The 18491-nt window shown below is 50.6% G+C and overlaps 7 protein-coding genes across 7 annotated transcripts; 5 read left to right on the plus strand and 2 right to left on the minus strand.

The window, feature by feature from the left end:
• Positions 1 to 147: 147 nt before the first annotated feature.
• Positions 148 to 1639, plus strand: BO72DRAFT_449297 (Ac45/VOA1 transmembrane domain-containing protein; the record flags this gene model as incomplete). The annotated part of the gene is made up of 5 exons (XM_040944990.1): positions 148 to 245; positions 319 to 617; positions 679 to 783; positions 847 to 1083; positions 1136 to 1639. The coding sequence occupies 5 exons, from the start codon at positions 151 to 153 to the stop codon at positions 1273 to 1275; spliced, it is 876 nt and encodes a 291-aa protein (XP_040800057.1). The 3' UTR covers positions 1276 to 1639.
• Positions 1640 to 2081: 442 nt separating this feature from the next.
• BO72DRAFT_154162 (uncharacterized protein) lies at positions 2082 to 3551 on the plus strand. The gene has a single exon (XM_040939252.1). The coding sequence runs from the start codon at positions 2218 to 2220 to the stop codon at positions 3289 to 3291; it is 1074 nt and encodes a 357-aa protein (XP_040800058.1). The 5' UTR covers positions 2082 to 2217; the 3' UTR covers positions 3292 to 3551.
• A 386-nt stretch (positions 3552 to 3937) lies between these two features.
• On the minus strand, positions 3938 to 5425 carry BO72DRAFT_380942 (EXS domain-containing protein; the record flags this gene model as incomplete). Its single annotated transcript, XM_040941406.1, has 5 exons — positions 3938 to 4011; positions 4081 to 4394; positions 4461 to 5143; positions 5217 to 5266; positions 5341 to 5425. The coding sequence occupies 5 exons, from the start codon at positions 5423 to 5425 to the stop codon at positions 3938 to 3940; spliced, it is 1206 nt and encodes a 401-aa protein (XP_040800059.1).
• Positions 5426 to 5920: 495 nt separating this feature from the next.
• pex10 (ubiquitin-protein ligase peroxin 10) lies at positions 5921 to 7695 on the plus strand. Its single transcript, XM_040944991.1, has one exon. The coding sequence runs from the start codon at positions 6078 to 6080 to the stop codon at positions 7200 to 7202; it is 1125 nt and encodes a 374-aa protein (XP_040800060.1). The 5' UTR covers positions 5921 to 6077; the 3' UTR covers positions 7203 to 7695.
• On the minus strand, positions 7608 to 8659 carry BO72DRAFT_381122 (3'-5' exonuclease; the record flags this gene model as incomplete). The annotated part of the gene is made up of 2 exons (XM_040941420.1): positions 7608 to 7819; positions 7882 to 8659. 2 exons carry the CDS (start codon positions 8657 to 8659, stop codon positions 7608 to 7610), a joined length of 990 nt encoding a protein of 329 aa, XP_040800061.1.
• A 1008-nt stretch (positions 8660 to 9667) lies between these two features.
• On the plus strand, positions 9668 to 10255 carry BO72DRAFT_469626 (RNA-binding protein LSM5; the record flags this gene model as incomplete). Its single annotated transcript, XM_040946971.1, has 6 exons — positions 9668 to 9692; positions 9751 to 9807; positions 9870 to 9908; positions 9968 to 9995; positions 10103 to 10166; positions 10217 to 10255. 6 exons carry the CDS (start codon positions 9668 to 9670, stop codon positions 10253 to 10255), a joined length of 252 nt encoding a protein of 83 aa, XP_040800062.1.
• A 4940-nt stretch (positions 10256 to 15195) lies between these two features.
• Positions 15196 to 17089, plus strand: BO72DRAFT_381009 (amino acid permease GAP1; the record flags this gene model as incomplete). Its single annotated transcript, XM_040941410.1, has 3 exons — positions 15196 to 15487; positions 15545 to 15962; positions 16027 to 17089. 3 exons carry the CDS (start codon positions 15196 to 15198, stop codon positions 17087 to 17089), a joined length of 1773 nt encoding a protein of 590 aa, XP_040800063.1.
• Between the last annotated feature and the right edge of the window lie 1402 nt (positions 17090 to 18491).

Genomic DNA, 18491 nt, shown 5'->3' on the forward strand with positions numbered 1-18491 from the left:
ACTTGTAAAGGAGGCTAAATAGTGCCCGTGCCGAAGTCGACCGCCTCCGAGCCGGCGGGCCATCACACCTGGCTCTAACATCATTCATTCATCTGGGGCCCTTCCGAAGAGCACTGCATCTATTTGGATAACTATATTCACCCAACCATCATGCGCTTGGGAGCTCTATCATTGCTCGCTCTGGGAGCGACTACAACCAGCGCATTCCACGATACTTCTCCCTTTTTTCTAGCGTCGACCTCGGAGTATGCACAACCAACATTGCGCGCAGGCGAACCTTCAGTATCCGAGAAACGAGTCAGCTAACAGCTCCCTTAGGAATCTTTCTGCCTCAGCACAGCTTAAGACTGCTTCTTCGCTACTGGAGGATCTCTCCTCGAAGCTTTCTGGTTGTCCTTCCGACTATTATGTTATTGCTTCCCAACCCGGCGTCCACAGCAACGACTTCTCTACACTCAAGTCCGCACCCCGCCTCGGCGCGAAATTGACTGGAAAGGATCACACCATCCGCTCGAGGACAATCATAAACGAAGTCGTTGGAGTTCTAGAAGCAAGGAAGGTGCAAGAACTTATAGAAGCGGAGTGTGGAGCTCAATCCACCATCATTGACGACTCCTGTAAGCACCTGGATCTGGGCAAGCTGCACAGGACAACCCGGGCTAACTCTCTTTCTCTTAGCTGGTATTTACTCACCCGACTTTGGCGCTGAGCCCCGTGTGATCCGCCTCGACTTCCCTGTGCTTCCACAGGGAGCTGATCGCCGCCTCCAGCTTTCAGATAATGGTCTGTATCCAAGCAATCTCACCTTGATTCTCTCCCGAAACACGGTACTAACAGCTTTGACAGATGGCCTTCTTTCCGACATCATCGAACGGCTACCGGATTCCAAGAAGTACACTGTTCTCTACATCACTTCGCCTAGGGAGAAATTGAGCTCTGAAACCGGTGTTTACCAATCTGAGGATGCTTCCTACCAGGATCCCCTCCACATGGATTTGAAGCGGGACTTCTCGGCACATGGTCTTGGGGATGATGCCCCCTCAAACAAGACGCTTTTCCGCGAATACCACTATTTCACTCCAGGTATGTGTAGAGTACCCCAGGCCATGAACCACTCCCATCTGACAGCAAACAGGCATCATTATGGGGCTGATGGCCTCCTTTTTCTGTCTTCTGATCTTGTATGTTGGCCTCAGTGCTCTCCTGAGCCTCGAGGTTCCGTACGCGGCGTTTGAGAAGGACATCTCCGCCAGTGTGCAGAAGAAACAGCAATGATTTGTTCTTGATCTCTTGCGGAAGACTTTGCTTGAACGTGTCTAGCTTTTTGATTTTGTTCTTTTAAGCACAGTATATTTTGGTTTTGAAATTCACTGCATATTTGTATGCTGGCGTTTCATCTTCTTTATGCGATAAGTCATGATGCTGTACGGAGTGCGATGTATGCTATATTTGGGTGCATGTCCCTGGATCTGGATGTTATCGATAATAGCCACGTGACTGGATGGAATGCGGGCATTTGGAGGTCAAGATGCGATTACGGTTCAGCTCAATTTGATAACCAATTGATACTTGGGCTTTTCGTCCCCTGGTCTTGCTAGAGCATCGGAAGGGCTCCTACTCCTACTTACTCAAATCAATTACCCGCCGATTCATGAATGGCCATAAATAGCACCTGTATCTCCATCACGTGATAGCCTAAGTAAGGCAGGGAGGGACGCCGGTCCAGACGGCCGAACACGGGGCAGCCCACCCACACCACAGCCCCCCCCGTATTCCTATTGCCTCTTCTTTTCTCTGCTGATTATGTGTTATCGTCCGTTGTCGTTGCACTTGTGTATCGTGAATTTTTACCGCGCCCACTCGCTTGCCCATATTCCTTGACTTTCGCTACTCAGCATGGCTCTTTTTTGATATTACTGTCTAGTCTCTGCCTAGTCGTTCGTTAAGACTGCTGACGATCTGATCTTGTTCGCTTCTTTGCTGATCTTGGACCCTCTTCTGCTGGGTGGAGACTCGCCTGATAGTGCTCCCCCTCATCCCCGTCGTGTCTTTGGAGACAGCCGCTGTTGATGGGCTCAGTCTGCAGGAACGTTCGTTCTCATATGCTTGTTGTGGCTATGCCCAGTTACGTTCTGCGCTAGCCATTCAACGCACTTATCGACATCGCACCCTATTGAAGATCTACCTCTTAGCAGTTTGCGATTACCACCCACAATCATGGTTGCTCTGTTCAAGGGCATTGGGAGAGCCCACCGGCCTTCTTTCACTCTACTTCTTGTGTTGTTCGTTATGCTTGTTGCTCAAATATCCGTAGCCCAAGATGTGACCACGGATGATAATACTACAACCACCACAAGTGTGAGCTCGACAGCAGAATCGACTACAACTTCATCATCGTCGTCGTCGTCGTCGACAAGCACTACTACTAGCTCGTCGAAGAGCAGCTCCACGACATCGGCCTCGACGACATCAACTGGTACAGATACCTCATCCACGTCGACATCGGCATCCTCGTCCTCCTCAACAGATGGTTACCCCGTCGTCACTGTGCCACCAACTGCAGATGCGCCATATATGCAAAAGTCCAACATCCCGGAGGGTACCCTGTTCATCGCCGTGGGAGCAGTTCTGGGAGCTATTGGGCTTGCAATCCTAGCATGGCGCGGCATAGTTGCATGGTCTGTGAATCGTTCTGTGCGCCAAGCCGCAATGACGCGCTCGTCCGAATCGAAGGGCCTTCTGCGTTCGAAAAGAAGAAAGTCGCGCACTAGGAGGTCCTCTTCCGCGGGCCCTGGCGTCGCCCTCGACAAGCTTGGAGGAGCCGGAACTCACCAGCATCACCGTCACAGCCATCACAGCCACCGACAGCACCGAACCTCCAAGGGCCCCAGTGCCAACAGCGGGCTCTTCTTCTCACCGACCGCCGGAATGCAACACGGCAGCGGAAACCGCCGTTCGAGCTACCTCCCGGCGGGCTACTACAATGCCAACAATGTGGGAAACAATGTCCGCACTCAAGATGCGCGTTACTCAGCTGCCGACCTGACGGGGCTTGGGGGTCCTCAAGCGCAGGGCTACGTCCCGACCCGATCCGGCTCCAGTCCCCCTGAGTCCCCGGGTCTGCCCCAGTATCACGATCAGCAGGATACCCCTCCTCGTCGCAACGCCAGAAGGTCTCACGCCGAAGCTTCGACGAGCACGCTGAATCTAGCTTCCCCGCCAGCGGGAAGAACTCCCAGCGCATATTTGGAAGATCTCTTCGATAGTCATCTGCCTCAAAATCGGGACTGATCTGAGTCCCAAACTGGATGGCTGAATGTTCGAAACTACTGCCCTAATTCTTCTCAATGCGCATCTTTCATTCTAGTTCTAGAAATCTCAGTTCAGCCCTTTACCCATTTCTGTGTGCATCTTTTATATTACCCTGTTCCTCAAGTCACGCGGCATTTTTCACTTCTGTTGTGTCTGGTATAAAGTTTCTATTCTCGAACATAGTCGAATTGTCTAATAGCGAATCCTGATGAAGTAATCATTACATATCCTCTCGGCGTACCGCCCCGTACTCAATTGCCCGCGGGAGTTGGCAGGTATTTGGAGAACGTCCGACCATTCCCATATTAGTCATCTGTGGATTCGGGAGGGGTTTACCATGCCTTTCTACTGCGGGTTGGTAATGGCGTCACCTGACTGCCTCTGCGGCAGTTGATTTTCACCTTACGATAACGATTTTGAGAATGGAAGGCATCACGTGCTGTATTCTAACATGGGAGAACAAGACAATCACATGGTATCCTGATGCGAGTATGCGGGCCGCAGAGACAAAGAAATCAAGACTACGACTCGGGAACGGGTGGAAGATTCGAAACTTAGAAAACGTCTATAGATATACAATATATACGAGGCGAGGACGATCCAGAAAGCGTCTACGCCGGATAAATCAGTCCGCATCCAGCTTACCGCTGAACTCGCCGAGCAGAATATCATCCGGAGCTGGGCCGCGGCTGTTCCTGACTGTCGTGTCGCAAGGTTAGCCGTGCGTCACACAAAGAAAAGAAAACGTGGTGAAAGCAGGGAACTCACTCCACTCGGTCTCTATGCGTAGGAAGATCCACATCCATCGGCGTGCGACCTCGAGAAACATGAGGACAAAAATTCCGAATTCCGTGTCACTTAGCCAGCCGAGACCTGGCACATATCTCGCGAGCCACGAGAAGCGGATGACGAAGTCGATGCCAACGGCAACGTAGTACTGACGATCAGCGAAGAACCGGTGGCGACGGAGGCCAAACGGATACTCTGGACTGTCGCGCAAGGGCGACAGAAGGGTCAGGTCCCAATCCTTGGTGACGTCCCAGTAGAATGAATATGCGGAGTTGGTTAGAGTGCAGAGAAACCTAGTGACGCACGAAGATTAGCCTCCAACTAGTCGGTCTGCGGCTCAGGCGATTAGAGATGCTTACAAAAGTCGTGAGAGACCGGTCTCTCTGATTCCATAGAACTCCAGGGGGTTATAGTTCCTCAATTTTGCCGTGAGCATGATGACGGGAAATGCGGTAGCGTATTTCAATGCGTTAGCCAGATGTTGGCCCCCCGTGTTCCCATTCTTGTGACCGCCTTGCCATACACGGAAGTACTCGATGAGACACTGACGTAGGCGGATCATACTGGGAATGGAGATGACAAGTGGAATCAGGTAGTCGTTCCCACATTTACGATTCGGTTTCGATGTACTGCCCAGATCCCCGGTGAAGAACATGCAGAAGGAGACAACCAGATCTCCTAGAACTTTCGAGTAGCTTGTCAAGGCATCAGCCAGGAGAATGTCCCCAAACTTGCCATCTTGGGGCTGCGCCAATCCACCAACACAGATGCGCTTCAAAGTAGTGAACAGGCGGAATCGGCCTGAGCGCGCGACCCGTATGAAGGGCTGAATCAGAATGATCGCGGCAATGAAGAAGTATGATTGCGGGATGTAATCCAACGACTCGACACGTTGTCTGGAACCGTGGGTGACGGGCCAGAAGATGAGAAGTGATATCACGAGAGGAATGGTCAGGAGAGTAGCTAAGCGGTAGGCGGAGATGTAATGAGGTGGATGGCTAGCTGACTGGCGGTGGGGGTATCGAATGAGAGAGGGAACGTCCTGGAGGATATTAGACAAGATGTCATGAGAAGGAAGGACTAGGATAGAATGAGATGGGGGGGGATTAACCTACAATATTCGCTTTTGAGAGATACTGCAGATTGGCACCCCATCCCCAGAACCCTGTCAGGAACAATTAACATCGATCGAACAGGGTTGAAGATAAGAGAACAATTAATATTGAATAATTAGCATACCAGCCAGTAAGATTACCGCCACGCGCGAGGGGAAGGGAAGGAAAAGACTGAAGCCATCCAATTGAGCATGCTGATCAGGACCCATATTCCATTGAAGTAGCGGCGCCGGTTTCTGTTAGCACCTGGTGCCTGCGAAATAGGGAGATTAGGTCGAGGACTGGGGGATTGCAAGGGAAGTAGATCCCGGGAAAGAGGAATGAGAAAGCCAGCAAGGTATGGAAGCAGAGAAGGAGGGGGAGAAAAAAGAAGAAGAGGAGGAGGAGGAGGTACTCAGGGTGAGTTTGACGAGCACGAATACTCAATCACTCAGTCAATTCAATTCAATCATGACCGACCCGCAAAGGTGAACCTCACAAAAGACCAGACAAAAAGAAGCTCAGGGACGGTTTCAGTCTCGACTGACCAGCGGCTCCGCGCGGCTTCTCGGGTTTAGGATGCGTACTGGGTCCCGCTTTCGGTCTAGCGGCGCTTCTTGGCGCTGGCTTCCAATTTTAGCTGCATCGGTCAGATCACGTGAGCACTGCCGAGGTATCTTTCAATCCACCACTCCGTACTCCGTACTGTACATGCAGTACGCGGGCGGAGCTCCGCCATAACTAACTACTACACCCATCATCTCAAGCGAAGCTGATGACTTTTCCCTTATTACCTCCCTGGTTATCTAGCCTCTCTCCTCCTCGCGCTCCGCTCCACTTACTTCACATTGTTTATCGTCCTCTCTGGTCGCTCTTCTCACAATGGCTGACGAAGATCTCTCAATAACCACCGCCTCGGCTCCCACTACCTCCATACGTCCCTCGGGCCACTTCTACCCTTTCGCTACCTCGCCGGATATCATCCGCTCTCACGAGAAGGATGTCTTTCTCTCCGCGAGCTTGACTAACCAAGCTCAATCCATCGCCCGTTCCCTTCGTGGGGCTCGATTCGCCCATACGCACTCCGAGGCCATCAAACGACTGACCGAGACCCTGTATTTCTCCCTCACCACATTGACCGGGAATCGGACATTGGGCGAGGAGTACTGTGATCTGGTCCAATTAGAGGACGATACACTGCAACTCCCTTCCCTCCCCCGGCGGGCCGGATACATCCTCAGCAGCATTCTACTCCCGTGGGCGCTTCAGCGGATCCTCCCCGCGTTCCGACAGCGATTGCGAGCCAAACTCGAACGTAGTGTTGCCCGCCAGCAGGTCAAGAACGCCCAGACCAAGAGCACGCAAAACGATCAGCGCGACCAATCGGGCTCTTTCTTCACCAAGCTGCGGATACAGCGATATATCCTAGAGCACCTCGAATCCATCACGTCGTTGTCGCCCATTTACGCCGTCAGCATCGCGACCTTCTATTTCAGCGGCGCCTACTACCACCTCTCGAAGCGCTTCTGGGGCCTGCGTTATATTTTTACTAAGAAGATCAACGAGAACGAGCAGCGGGTAGGCTACGAGGTTCTGGGCGTGCTTCTCGTGCTGCAGATCGCAGTTCAGGGAGTTCTGCACATCAAGAAGGTGGCCGCCAGCCTGCAGCAGGAGGACCAGGACCTTCACGCAGCGGACGCTGGAGCGGTTGGCGGTCAAGGCGATAAGGCGATAACCTCCGTTGAGAATCCGTCTTCGCTTCCGCTTTTGCCCGCTAGCCGTGCCCGGTACGACTTCGCCGAGGACCCGAACGCTGTTCCCTGGATACCGGCTGGCCAACAGCGCAAGTGTACCCTGTGCCTAGAGTTGTTCAAAGATCCGAGTGCTACCACTTGCGGTCATGTGTTCTGTTGGACATGTGTTCGAGACTGGGTACGCGAGAAGCCGGAGTGCCCGCTCTGCCGCCAGGAGGTCCTCCTGTCTAAAGTGCTACCCTTGAGAGGGTAGTACTAGTCTAAGAGGCGTCCCACCTAGTCCCGTCGCATACTGCTTTCTTGGCATGTTTCAGCGTTGCAAATTGCTTGTTTCAAATATACCCTTCCAATTTAGAGGTATATTTTGACAGTTCCTGCCTGGATCGCAGCCATCTGTCAAAGCCCTGGCTCACATCTATACATCTCTGAATACTTCGTAGAAGATCCCCAATGCCTCCCTAATATAAGTTAAAGGGACGTATTGCGTTTATAGCTCCCTTTTGACAGGCTAACAGTAATCCGATCACAGTATGCCGATATGACGGGCAAATGATGCAAATGCACATCCCTGAAACGTTGCGGTGAGAGGCACTGGTCTGTTTATTTTCAGAAAGAGGAACCGTATCTGTTCCCTGATATATATACGGACTTTATGTCATTAAATGGTACACTTTGAATTTTTCGGAGCATCGCCGGGTTGCACTACTTCAACTTCTTCCAAGTCGGCAGTGACAGGCGCTTTGCACACAACCCGGATAGGTATATTCAGTTCGGCGTGGGCAGGGAGAGGGGGCGTGGGGTCCAGCGCTTGCCGTTTGGCGTCCATCTTGTCATATAAGCAGACGCACGCGTATGGGTCAGACGCAGCATCTATCGTGAGCCCCGTCAGCTATTTTCAAATCTTCTTTGGTCAAGGATAAAGTGACACTCACATTGGACCTGGCGATAGTTCAAGGTCGCCGTCCACTCGCTGCACCGCACGGTCTCTTCTTTTTGCAAGGGTAGCCCGAAATGCTCCTCCACCTGCTCACTCAGATTGACTAGTCGTTTGTTGATCAGTTTTGGGTTCGATTGGCAGTACTTGATCAGCTTGTGAAGATGGCTAAGCTCGAAAATCCCGTGCGCGTCTATCTTGAGAAACTTTCGGAGACGGGTGCAGTCCGCCTTGATCGACACGCCAGCTTTAGTGATTGCTGGATCTTCGATAATACGCTTCAGCGTAGGTGCTACAAGATCGGCGATTCCTCTTGCCGGCTTGAACAGTGCCACGTGAAAGAGCGCAATGCGGTGGCGGTTCGCGATCTGAATCAGCGAAACGTTGTCTTGGATGCTGCCCCATGCCGAAGCCGAGGCCTTCCATTCCAGGTCAAGCCCAAGGAGATCATCCTCTAGAAAAAGCTGTGCGATATTCTCGCTACTTTTCAAGCTCCTGCAATAGTGCACAACAATGTCTTTCCCTTCCGGGCTCTTTTGTAATTTGTGGCTCCAGAACTCCGGAGTTATGGGGTTCCCGGCTGTGTCCTTTTGAAGCTGTTGGGCTGTAAAATGACTCTTGATAGAATCTATGGGGCAGCTGCTGGTCTGATCTACTGACGCGGATGGCCTTTTTTGAGGACCCTTGAATAAAGTCGATGCCTCAGGCTTCTGCAGGGTTCCGAGCGGCCCCAGATCTGAGGCGATCGATGTATTTGAGCTATATGATCGCCTCATCTCTCCCAGGCACGTTCTCTTGGGCTTTCGCCCCTGATGGTTCCAGACCCCCATCCGAGACACGGAAGAGGCACCCGAAGGCACCTGAAGCGAGCCCTGGGCTCCATTGGAAGAGACTGAAGGTCGACTATATATGTCAAACCATGGCAGGGTTCTGCGTCGCTTGGGGCCATTAGTCTCTGGTTGGGAATTCATGGTCAAGGCTGGCTTCGCCAATGCGGCGTAGAATCTGCCCGTATAGACGCTTGGTCCTGGCTGCTGGCTCGGGGCGCACGGCCTGCGTAGCGACCTTGAGCTTGCCGCCAACAAAGCCTGGTCTGGCGATGTAAACCTGTATTTACAGTCAATCGGGGTCAAGGATACGAGTAGAAGAAGGGTGCGACCTACCGTGTAAGTGCCGACGCAGTGACAAGCATCTTATGAGGCCGAAAGGCTAAAGAATGTGGAAATGCTGTCCACGCGCGGTTCCTGTTTTGTCCCTTGTGATAGCAGGGCGCTTAGTGCGTATTAAGAGGATTTAGACGAGGCTCAGCCCGAACATGCTCTTGAGCTTCAGTCGATCAAAGAATTCCAAAAGGGAACTGAAGTCTCAGCTATTTACATTGAAAATGGCGGTGTCCAAAGAGACACGTTGATTGCTTTCCATGAAAGTCGGTAAAATATGGTACCTGAAGAACCTTAGTAAAGAAGGTGGTGTACAGTAGGTAAGGGAAACACGCCGCGGCGTCACGGGTATTGTTAGTCAACTTGCTCCATGATTGGGTTGAGTGAGCGGGCCGGATAAACGCGAGTTCCAGCGAAGATGCCAAGATTGTCTGGATGGATTCAACACTGACCGTTTCCGCCCACCGTGTCGTTTTCTAGATCAAGTATCTTGTGCTCCTGTCGTACTGTGAAAACCCTAAAGACTCGTCCTTTGTCGTTTTTTCCCTTCTTTCCTCGGGGTCTTCTTGAGCTTTGTACCAACTTTTCTCGATCTGGTATCACTGTTGGCCGAAACCTCTCATAATGGCTTCTCAACTTCTTCCTCTTGGTAATTCATTGAATTATATGGATATGCATTGACGTGACCGTGCTAACCCTCGGACTAGAGCTGATCGACAAGTGTGTCGGCTCTAGAATCTGGGTTATCATGAAGAATGATAAGGGTTGGTGCCGGCAACCTCTTTTCTTTCCCGGAAGACAGAATGATTAACTTCTTATCAAACAGAGTTCTCTGGTACATTGCTGGGATTTGATGACTACGTCAGTAAGTGGTCAAATTCTCTTCTGTCCTACAAGTATCAATAATCTAATTTTTCTTTCCAGACATGGTTTTGGAAGACGTGACAGAATTGTAAGTGTCTTCGACTGCGTATCCTGCTCTGGCTACATCATGCCATCGCATTGAATCGCCCTGCAATTACCAGAACATGGTCCGATCTACGTACTAAGTGCTATCAGCGACTACTCTGGTGCGCAAGTTAAGCTCCCTAAGATATTGCTCAATGGCAATAACGTTTGCATGGTGCGAGCCCTTCCTGCTTTCGTGTCCACCAAGCTAACAAGATTGCTCAGTTGATTCCTGGAGGCGAAGGGCCAGTTGGTAGCTCATGAACCTCATGATGTTCACGATATTTCAAGCTCTGTTTTAATTATCCAATGAATATTGATGACTGTATTCCAATCATGTCTTTTAAGGCCAATAGCTTCGCAGGGCGTTCTTCATCCCTCCATTCAGTCAAGAGGGGATCTGTCTCCTTTTTTTTTCAGGCGTGCAATCGATGTGCAGATGCATGACTTATGGCAGATCAAGATGGCCTTCTCCAAAAGGTACATATCTATCAATCAGCGAAGCAAACAGGCACGGGTTCGTCAGTCGCATATTGGTGTGAGATCGGGTCAGAATGCTCTTCAAGTGGCATCGACACGCCTGGATAAGATTTTTTCGGATCAGTATACAACTGACCAGCATTTGGGGGCTTTGTCTGAATTCAGCGCTCGCTCAATTAAGTTGCTAGCTTGATTTAACCGCGCTGCAATTGTCCGAATCCTTCTAGTTTCGTGAGCAACCTGCTCATCCATGAGTAGTCAACATTCGTGTATCTGAAGTGCATCACGCGACCGTCATTTCAACAGATGACCCGGTTTGAACAGGGCCCAGTCCAGTCTTCATGCAATGACAAGACCCGCGCCGAGGTTGTGACTCGATTCCCTGCATTCAATCACCGGGGATGTACTTCATTTGTCTTTTTTCCCCCTTTAGACTTTCGTTGACCCGGGCTATCAAAGGGAGTAGAGATCAGAGTGTCAGGCTGCGGTCGATAGATTATCTCTTAGGCGGTTACTGCTGCCTGCAACATTCAGCGAGGGTGACTCTTGAACCGAGGTAAAAGGAAATATGAGGGGAAGAAGGAAGTATGACATGGTTCAGTCTTACGCCCTCGATAGCCAAGACGAGAACTCAAGCCGACGAATGAGTGATGTCAGGATACGATGGATAGATCATAATTCATAATTCGAGCAACCAGATGAACATCATTCAAAGAGGTTGATCCCTTTCTGGTCAGTCCCCTGAGAGTGCCCGTCCAAGAACAAATCTTCGTATCGCCAGTGGACCAGACCAACTGCATGACTGCGGAAGAAATGAGAACAGAGAGATTTTTGGAAGCAAACTTAAGTGTCAGCTACCCCAGATATTTCCCACCGACTGGGGCCGAGTGGAAAATGTTAGGTAATAGCTTCGGCTCTTTCCCCGCATTTTCACCCATTGCCCGCCCGCCCGCATTAAGGAGATAACCCTAAATGGCCGTCTGTCCCCTAACTCAACGTCGGATGAGTTTGAATGAGGTTGGCAGATTTGAAAAGTGAAAAGTGAACCGGCGACTCCGAGTCCGATCGGAGGTTGGCCCGACTTCGAGTTTCGAGTTAAGTGCAAAGGGCTAAACCGCTCGCCGGTTCTCGGTGTTAGAGATCAAGACCGCCCCAGCTGCAGTCTCAACAACGACCGGCAGCATGGGCTGATAGTCAGAATTAGTTAGTAACTATCTGTCATGACTGTAGCTGCACAGCTTGCATTGTTTAACAAGCTTATATCATCTATGTTCACGTTAAATTAGTTAGTTATAAAGGCTGCGCGGAGGTATGCAGCCACCAGGGAAGGGTCAGGTTGCTCGGAGGCTGGGCTTCTCCCGGAGGCACAGTTCGCGATCGATCATTGGCTTTCGGGGATGCCGCAGGCTCCGTTGCCCGGGCTCGCTCAGTGTAAATTAAGGTAACATCGCGCGAAAGTATATCAGGGCCAAGGGACTGACACCACCCAAGGTGTGGTAAGTTTTGTGTGAGTGTCGTCCTGGTATTTCCACAGATTGCTAGACTCGGATTGAGACAAGCCTCTACCCTACTAGTAGTCGTATTTACCTCTTCTCTTTTCCGTGCCATATTGAAAATGGGCGGCGAATACGCCTGTCGATGTGCAGCCGTTGGGTCGTTCTCCAAAAGTATTATTCAGCCAATGATGCTAGTGTCTGAGAATTGCTCCTCTTTCTTCACGTGCCGAACATCCCAGCATCATGACCCGTCGTCAACCCGTTTTCTTGTGACACTACATGTCTCAGTCAACAGGGTATACTGCAGCAGTGTAAGGCTGATGTCCTCCTTAGCTGCGACCATCACGTATTGGTTCAATCTGCAAGACCGGCTAGCGAAAGCCACAGCCTGATACCCGGCCCGGTCCTGTAGCTGCGATAATTTGCTCGATCTCATCAACAATCTGGCGTCCCAACCGCCCTGATAAAGCTACAAGACGAGCAGAAACCTGGCTAGGCGTGTCTCCATTGACTTCATCCTCCTCCAAAAAGAATTCGGAAGATGAGTCGAGCGGGTATCTGCGGTTGCATTACGACGACGGAGGGGAGCAGGGTCACACCATCCTCCTCAGTTTCGTTCCTTTCATGGTTTGGCCAGATGAGTGTAACGCCACCCATGCACAAGTGGGATGTTTGGCTCAAAAGCCACAGCAACAATACTGAACGACAGTTGGGTTTCGCTGCCGTGAGCAGTCAACCCTGGCCGCGGGAGAAGGATTCTACCTAACCGGTTGACACTAACCCTTCTCTACATTGACCTCCGTCGCCATGACAGGGGGAAGTGTGCGAATCGACCTCCAGCTTAGGCGACTTTTGCCGGATCAGGGTTCGCGACAAGACAGACTCGATCCTTCGGGACCTTCGAGAACTTCGAGAACAAGACGAAGAAGACAATTGGAAGAAGAGGTGGAAGATGGTGACAGTCACCACGCAGGGAGGTATCCGTTGTACTCACCGTAGATCTACAGAACAGGGATTGTCAAAAAGGAGTGTACGTCAGCCACCCGCAGCGACCATAAGCCTCTGATCGCATTTCTGGAGGTTGGTGATGATCTTCTCACAGGAGACAGCATACACAAAGATACGGGTATATGTGTACTGTTCATTGTTTAATGGTGACATAACAATCTGAAAGTCAAGGTAACATATACACACAGCTATCTGCTGGATGTGGCAGAAGGAACTGCAGGCATAGACTCGAGAGATGAGCACCAGGCCTTTGACTGAACAATCCCCAGGAGTACCGAGGCTAACCTCTTATCAAACATTTGCCTTCCAGCTCCTTGATTGGCTCTCGCTTCGCTGCGTGAATTAAATCTCGGGGAGGTAGCTGCATGCCTGAGGGATGAAGTCCGTTTACCGTCGGACATATTCTAGGAAGGATGGAGGCGCGTAAGCACGCGGAGGGGCTTCTAGACACATTCCAATGATGCGATGTGATGTAGGCATGATTTTCTATCAGGGGAAGAAAAAGAAAAGAAAAAGAAAATCAATTATCAGGAAATCCAGAGATAGCGGCCATTGATAATGATAAACCCGATAGCTATCAATCGCCTGCTTAGACTTCATAGATAAGAGAGACTCCACTTGAAAGACCCTGGCCATGAAACCCAACTTTACTTACTTGCAGCAGCACACGTGTTGACTGTAGGCAAAATTGCCTACAACCAATTCATCATAACAATCACACGGGCACGATTGACTGACTTCTTCTTAAGTCGTAGGTGGGTGGGCACTTATTGGGAAGGATGATGCCACCTTTGGCTATTGGTTCGGAAGTTCTGCACTACCAGTGGCGTTGGAACCTTAAGGACGAAGTTATTACATACGTAGTAGCTCGGAGAGGACCAGGGCTTCAGTGGCGGAACCAAGGTCAGCTGCTGTTGTTTCGGCGCTGATTCTGGGCACTTGAAATGCTGTTTTGCATCTGAATGTGGAGCTTGGTTGAGGCTTTAATCATATTGTAAGTTAGAGATTTAGTTCATCCAGTGGAACTATAACACTCGAGATGATAATTAACAAAGAGGACAAGATAAACTACCAAATAGCAACGCAACATGTACTGTACCTACCTATGGGGCATAGCAGAAGGTACGTAGTAACTACGGCGTAGATTACCCAGTAGGTACCTAGTAGTTAACTAGTGGTGGGAGACTCCGTAGATACCCACTGATAAGTGGCCCTGGGGACTCCGGGCGGGCTAGTCATGGTTGGGACTAGTCCGGTTTGAAAGGTTTCCTTCCCATGTCGTGTGGCTGATTGTGATTAGCAAGTCAGCTGCTGGTAACTGCGCACTTATCAATCCTAATTGTCAAGCAAAAAGTAACGGTGAATAATGCTGCAGATGGCAGCCAATCAAGATGCAGACATGCTCAATCATAAGGTGGCAATCGACGCCGTTCATGAAATCAAGAGATTCACAAGATACTCCCCCAGAATATCAATCGGATGCACCACGCACCACCACCTACAGTGGCCTAGCCACCATCAATTTTAGTGAATTGACAGTAAGGCCCCTCTTGTAGTCTAGCTTCCCCCAGACTGGTCCCACTTCAAGGTTCCGAACCCAGAGAGTTTCCTGCCCGTTTGGCTCGGCCACATGGATGGTAGGTAGACAGGGAGGTATACCGTATCAATGCTTGCAATGCAATAATCTGGCCCACCCCTCCTCTTCCTTCTCCATGCTGATTGATGGTGGATAATTACCCCCGAAAGCATGGATGTCAGTCAATTAAGCCAGACTAGCTAGGCAGCGTTTATTCATTTGTTCCATCTCACTTCGCTCTGAAGGCTGATCTTCCCCATTTAAATACTGGCTGGCATCCCATGTCAATCCATGAGGGCTTCCGAGCTTCTTAATTCTTCCCCCTCCTCTGATCCCTCTTTGCACCCCCGCTAGCATTGCTCTGTTGTGATCGCAGCAGGCAGTCCAACACATTGTGCCTTGGATTAGCGTGGCCCGCCGGAGTGGCTCAGTAACACACATTCACTCATCGTAGCCTAGCACTCAAATACGCCAGCAGCTGCTCTGCACAATCACTATCACCTTATCTTGTTTCTTCTCCTTCTTCTCTTCCTCGACCTCGACCTTCCCATACTGAAAGTCTCTTTCTAATTGTGCAAGCTTGCTGCCCTACTGAGTTCCTAGTGCCTTGTGCGAAACCATACCCTACTCTTACCCTTTCAGCCATGGAGAAAGATTTCATGGAGCCGAAATATGAATCCAAACCCGAGGCCTCCTCGGCCGCCGACCCTCCGCCGTCCTATGGAGAGACCGAGACAACTAAAGGAAGCTTTGGCCAAAGAATCTGGGACAGTTTCAAGAGAGATCCTAATGCACAAGTGACGGCCGCCGAGCACTCGGGTGCCGATGGATCGGCATTCGATATCGAGGAAGCTGCACGGAAGACTGCTCAATCCCCTCTGCAGCGCAAGCTTAAAGGCCGTCACCTTCAGATGATCGCTATCGGTGGCTCAATTGGTATGTACCCCTATATGGCCCCTGGTTCTTGCATAGATGGCTCACCTGGTCACTCAGGTACTGGTCTCTTCGTCGGATCCGGATCAGTTTTGGCTGCGGGTGGTCCTGCATCGGTTCTGATTGCTTACGCGTTGATCGGCTGCATGCTTTACTGTACCGTGCACGCGCTGGGTGAAATGGCCGTTTTGTTTCCTGTCGCTGGTTCCTTCTCCCACTACTCCACTCGCTTTATTGATCCCGCCTGGGGCTTCGCCATGGGTTGGAACTATGCTCTGCAATGGTTGGTGGTTCTGCCGACCGAAATTGTCGCTGCTTCCATGACCGTCAACTACTGGAACTCGAGTATCTCGAGTGCTGCCTGGGTCGCCATCTTTTGGGTCTTGATCGTCGCAATCAATCTATTCGGTGTCAAGGGCTATGGAGAAGCTGAGTTCGTCTTCTCGATTGTCAAGGTCCTTGCGGTTATTGGCTTTATGTGAGTGACCTGAGCGCATTTCTCTTACGGGAATCCTGGAAATCATCCGACTGACTTGAATAAGCATCCTTGGCATCATTTTGGATTGTGGTGGTGGCCCCAACGGTGGCTATATCGGTGCACGCTATTGGCATAACCCGGGTGCTTTCCATAACGGATTCAAGGGTCTTTGCAGTGTCTTCGTCAATGCTGCGTTCGCATTTGCCGGCACTGAGCTGGTTGGTCTTGCGGCAGCCGAGACCGCCAATCCTCGCAAGTCCCTCCCGACTGCCATCAAGCAAGTATTCTGGCGTATCACCTTGTTCTATATCTTGTCGCTTCTGCTGGTCGGCTTGCTGGTCCCTTACACCGATGACATGCTCCTTAGCGGGTCATCCAGCGCCGACGCTAAGGCATCGCCCTTCGTTATCGCCATCAAGAACGCCGGTATATCTGGACTGCCCTCTGTCATGAATGTTGTGATCATGATCGCCGTGCTGTCAGTTGGTAACGCCTCGGTCTACGGTTCTTCGAGAACGTTAGCAGCCCTGGCTGAACAGGGACAAGCCCCTAAGTTCCTGGGTTACATCGACCGTAAGGGTCGTCCTCTCTGGTCCCTCCTGATTGCTTCGTCGCTGGGTGCACTTGGATTCTTGGCCGCGTCTTCGAAGCAGTCCGAAGCGTTCTCTTGGATGATGGCGATTTCTGGTCTCTCGTCCATCTTCACTTGGGGTTCAATCTGTTTGTGCCATATCCGCTTCCGTCGTGCTTGGAAAATCCAGGGACATAGTCTGAACGAACTTGCTTTCCGGTCTCAACCTGGAGTGATCGGATCCTGGGTCGGATTCGCTTTCAACTGCCTGGTTTTGGTAGCCCAGTTCTGGGTTGGGTTCGCGCCTACCGGATATGCGAGTATGTCTGCCTCGGCATTGGTCGAAAACTTCTTCTCGGCCTACCTCGCCGCGCCTGTCGTGCTGGCATTTTACATCCCTTACAAACTGTGGTACAAGACTCCTTTTATCCGCGCCAAAGACATGGACCTGCAGACTGGTCGACGTGACTTGGATATCCAGTATCTTATTGAGCAGGAACAGGCCGAACAGGCGTCCTGGCCAGCTTGGAAGAAGGTTTACAAGTTTTTCTGTTAGGTTGAAGTGTTGCCAGTCAGACATTGGACATACGCGGGCGCCTTAATATCATGATACCTTACGTGCCTGAACTTTGTGTACCATAACGATAATGTTTCTTTCCCTCACTTGTACAGATGAGAGCATCTGATGCGTCTTGGTGTTTTAAACCATCTTCATGGTCAAATACAACTCGACTCGAATTGATATCTTGCGCAAGGTACATGGACTATGAGTTGTAGAAGCGAGCGGAATGAAGCGACTTACTTTCGCGTTCAAGACTGTCTGTCATTTGAAATCTCAAAATTGAGGGAGGTGGTCTGTTCTGTGGTCTTGGCGGCAGGAGAAATTGGTGTCTTTCTGGTCCTCCGTCAGTAGCGAATGAACACACCGAGTATTAGTGGAGGAGGGTTGGATGCCAACCTCACTCGGGCAATGATCGGACAGCAGACTATGCCTAATTATACCATGGTCACTTACGGGAAGGGGGGGCCATGTGAGATTGTTGGGAAATCAATCTAAGACAACGGTAATAATTAACCGTGACGGGGAGACCAAAAATAGTAGCCACTTTTCCAGCAACAACAGAGCAACAGCAGAACAACAGCAGTTCTCTACTAAATAACTTAGACTACCTATTCCTACCCAGCAAAGCACGCAACACGTGAGGGATAAAGCGAGGCTGAGGAGGAGACTGGGAAAAAAGAAGGCGGGCGGCAATGGTCTAGTGCGGACTGTACTCCATAGTAACCAAGAGTTACGTAGACCTTAGTAGTAGAGTTGACTTGACCAGCCCTGCCCAGTCACTTTTTTCTATAGGGCCTTTATTTAACGTGGTTTCAGCTTGGTACGTACTCCGTATTCCTGCACTAATCGGTAGTAGTGTTGAAAACTTACATGTGAATTACCGTACCCAGTACCTACACCGTCGCCCTCCATAATGACGGATGGAGAGCCCAAGGCCCGACCGAACCTCTCTCTCTCTCTCTCTCTAGTCTGACTTATCCTCTGGAATCTCGAAATATTCATCCCATCATCATCATCATCATCATCATTGTTTCTTCCTCCCGGTTATACTTCTCTTCCTTTCACCTCTCCTTCCCTGACAAAACAATTGCCTCTCTTCTAGAGCATATCGTATTTTCTTTTTCCTTCTATCTCTTCTCTCTTCGTTATTATCTACTGCATCACTGCTCTCCATTGGCGCTGCATTCATCCCACCTTCTCCCCCCCCCGAATTCTAGGCTGTCGTCTTCTGTAGCCGCTCTCGCATACTTGTTTCCCCCCTCCTCCCCTCTCCCCGAGCCTATGTCTCTTCGCAGCTCCTCCGTGCCACCTTAGGGATTGTCGAAACCTTCAGCTATATTGGTTGCGCTCAAGCCGGTCGTTTTCTTACTTCTCTTTTCACTTTCTCCACGGTCCT

This window comes from Aspergillus fijiensis, assembly GCF_003184825.1.
Source record: "Aspergillus fijiensis CBS 313.89 unplaced genomic scaffold BO72scaffold_32, whole genome shotgun sequence".
Lineage (NCBI taxonomy): Eukaryota > Fungi > Ascomycota > Eurotiomycetes > Eurotiales > Aspergillaceae > Aspergillus > Aspergillus fijiensis.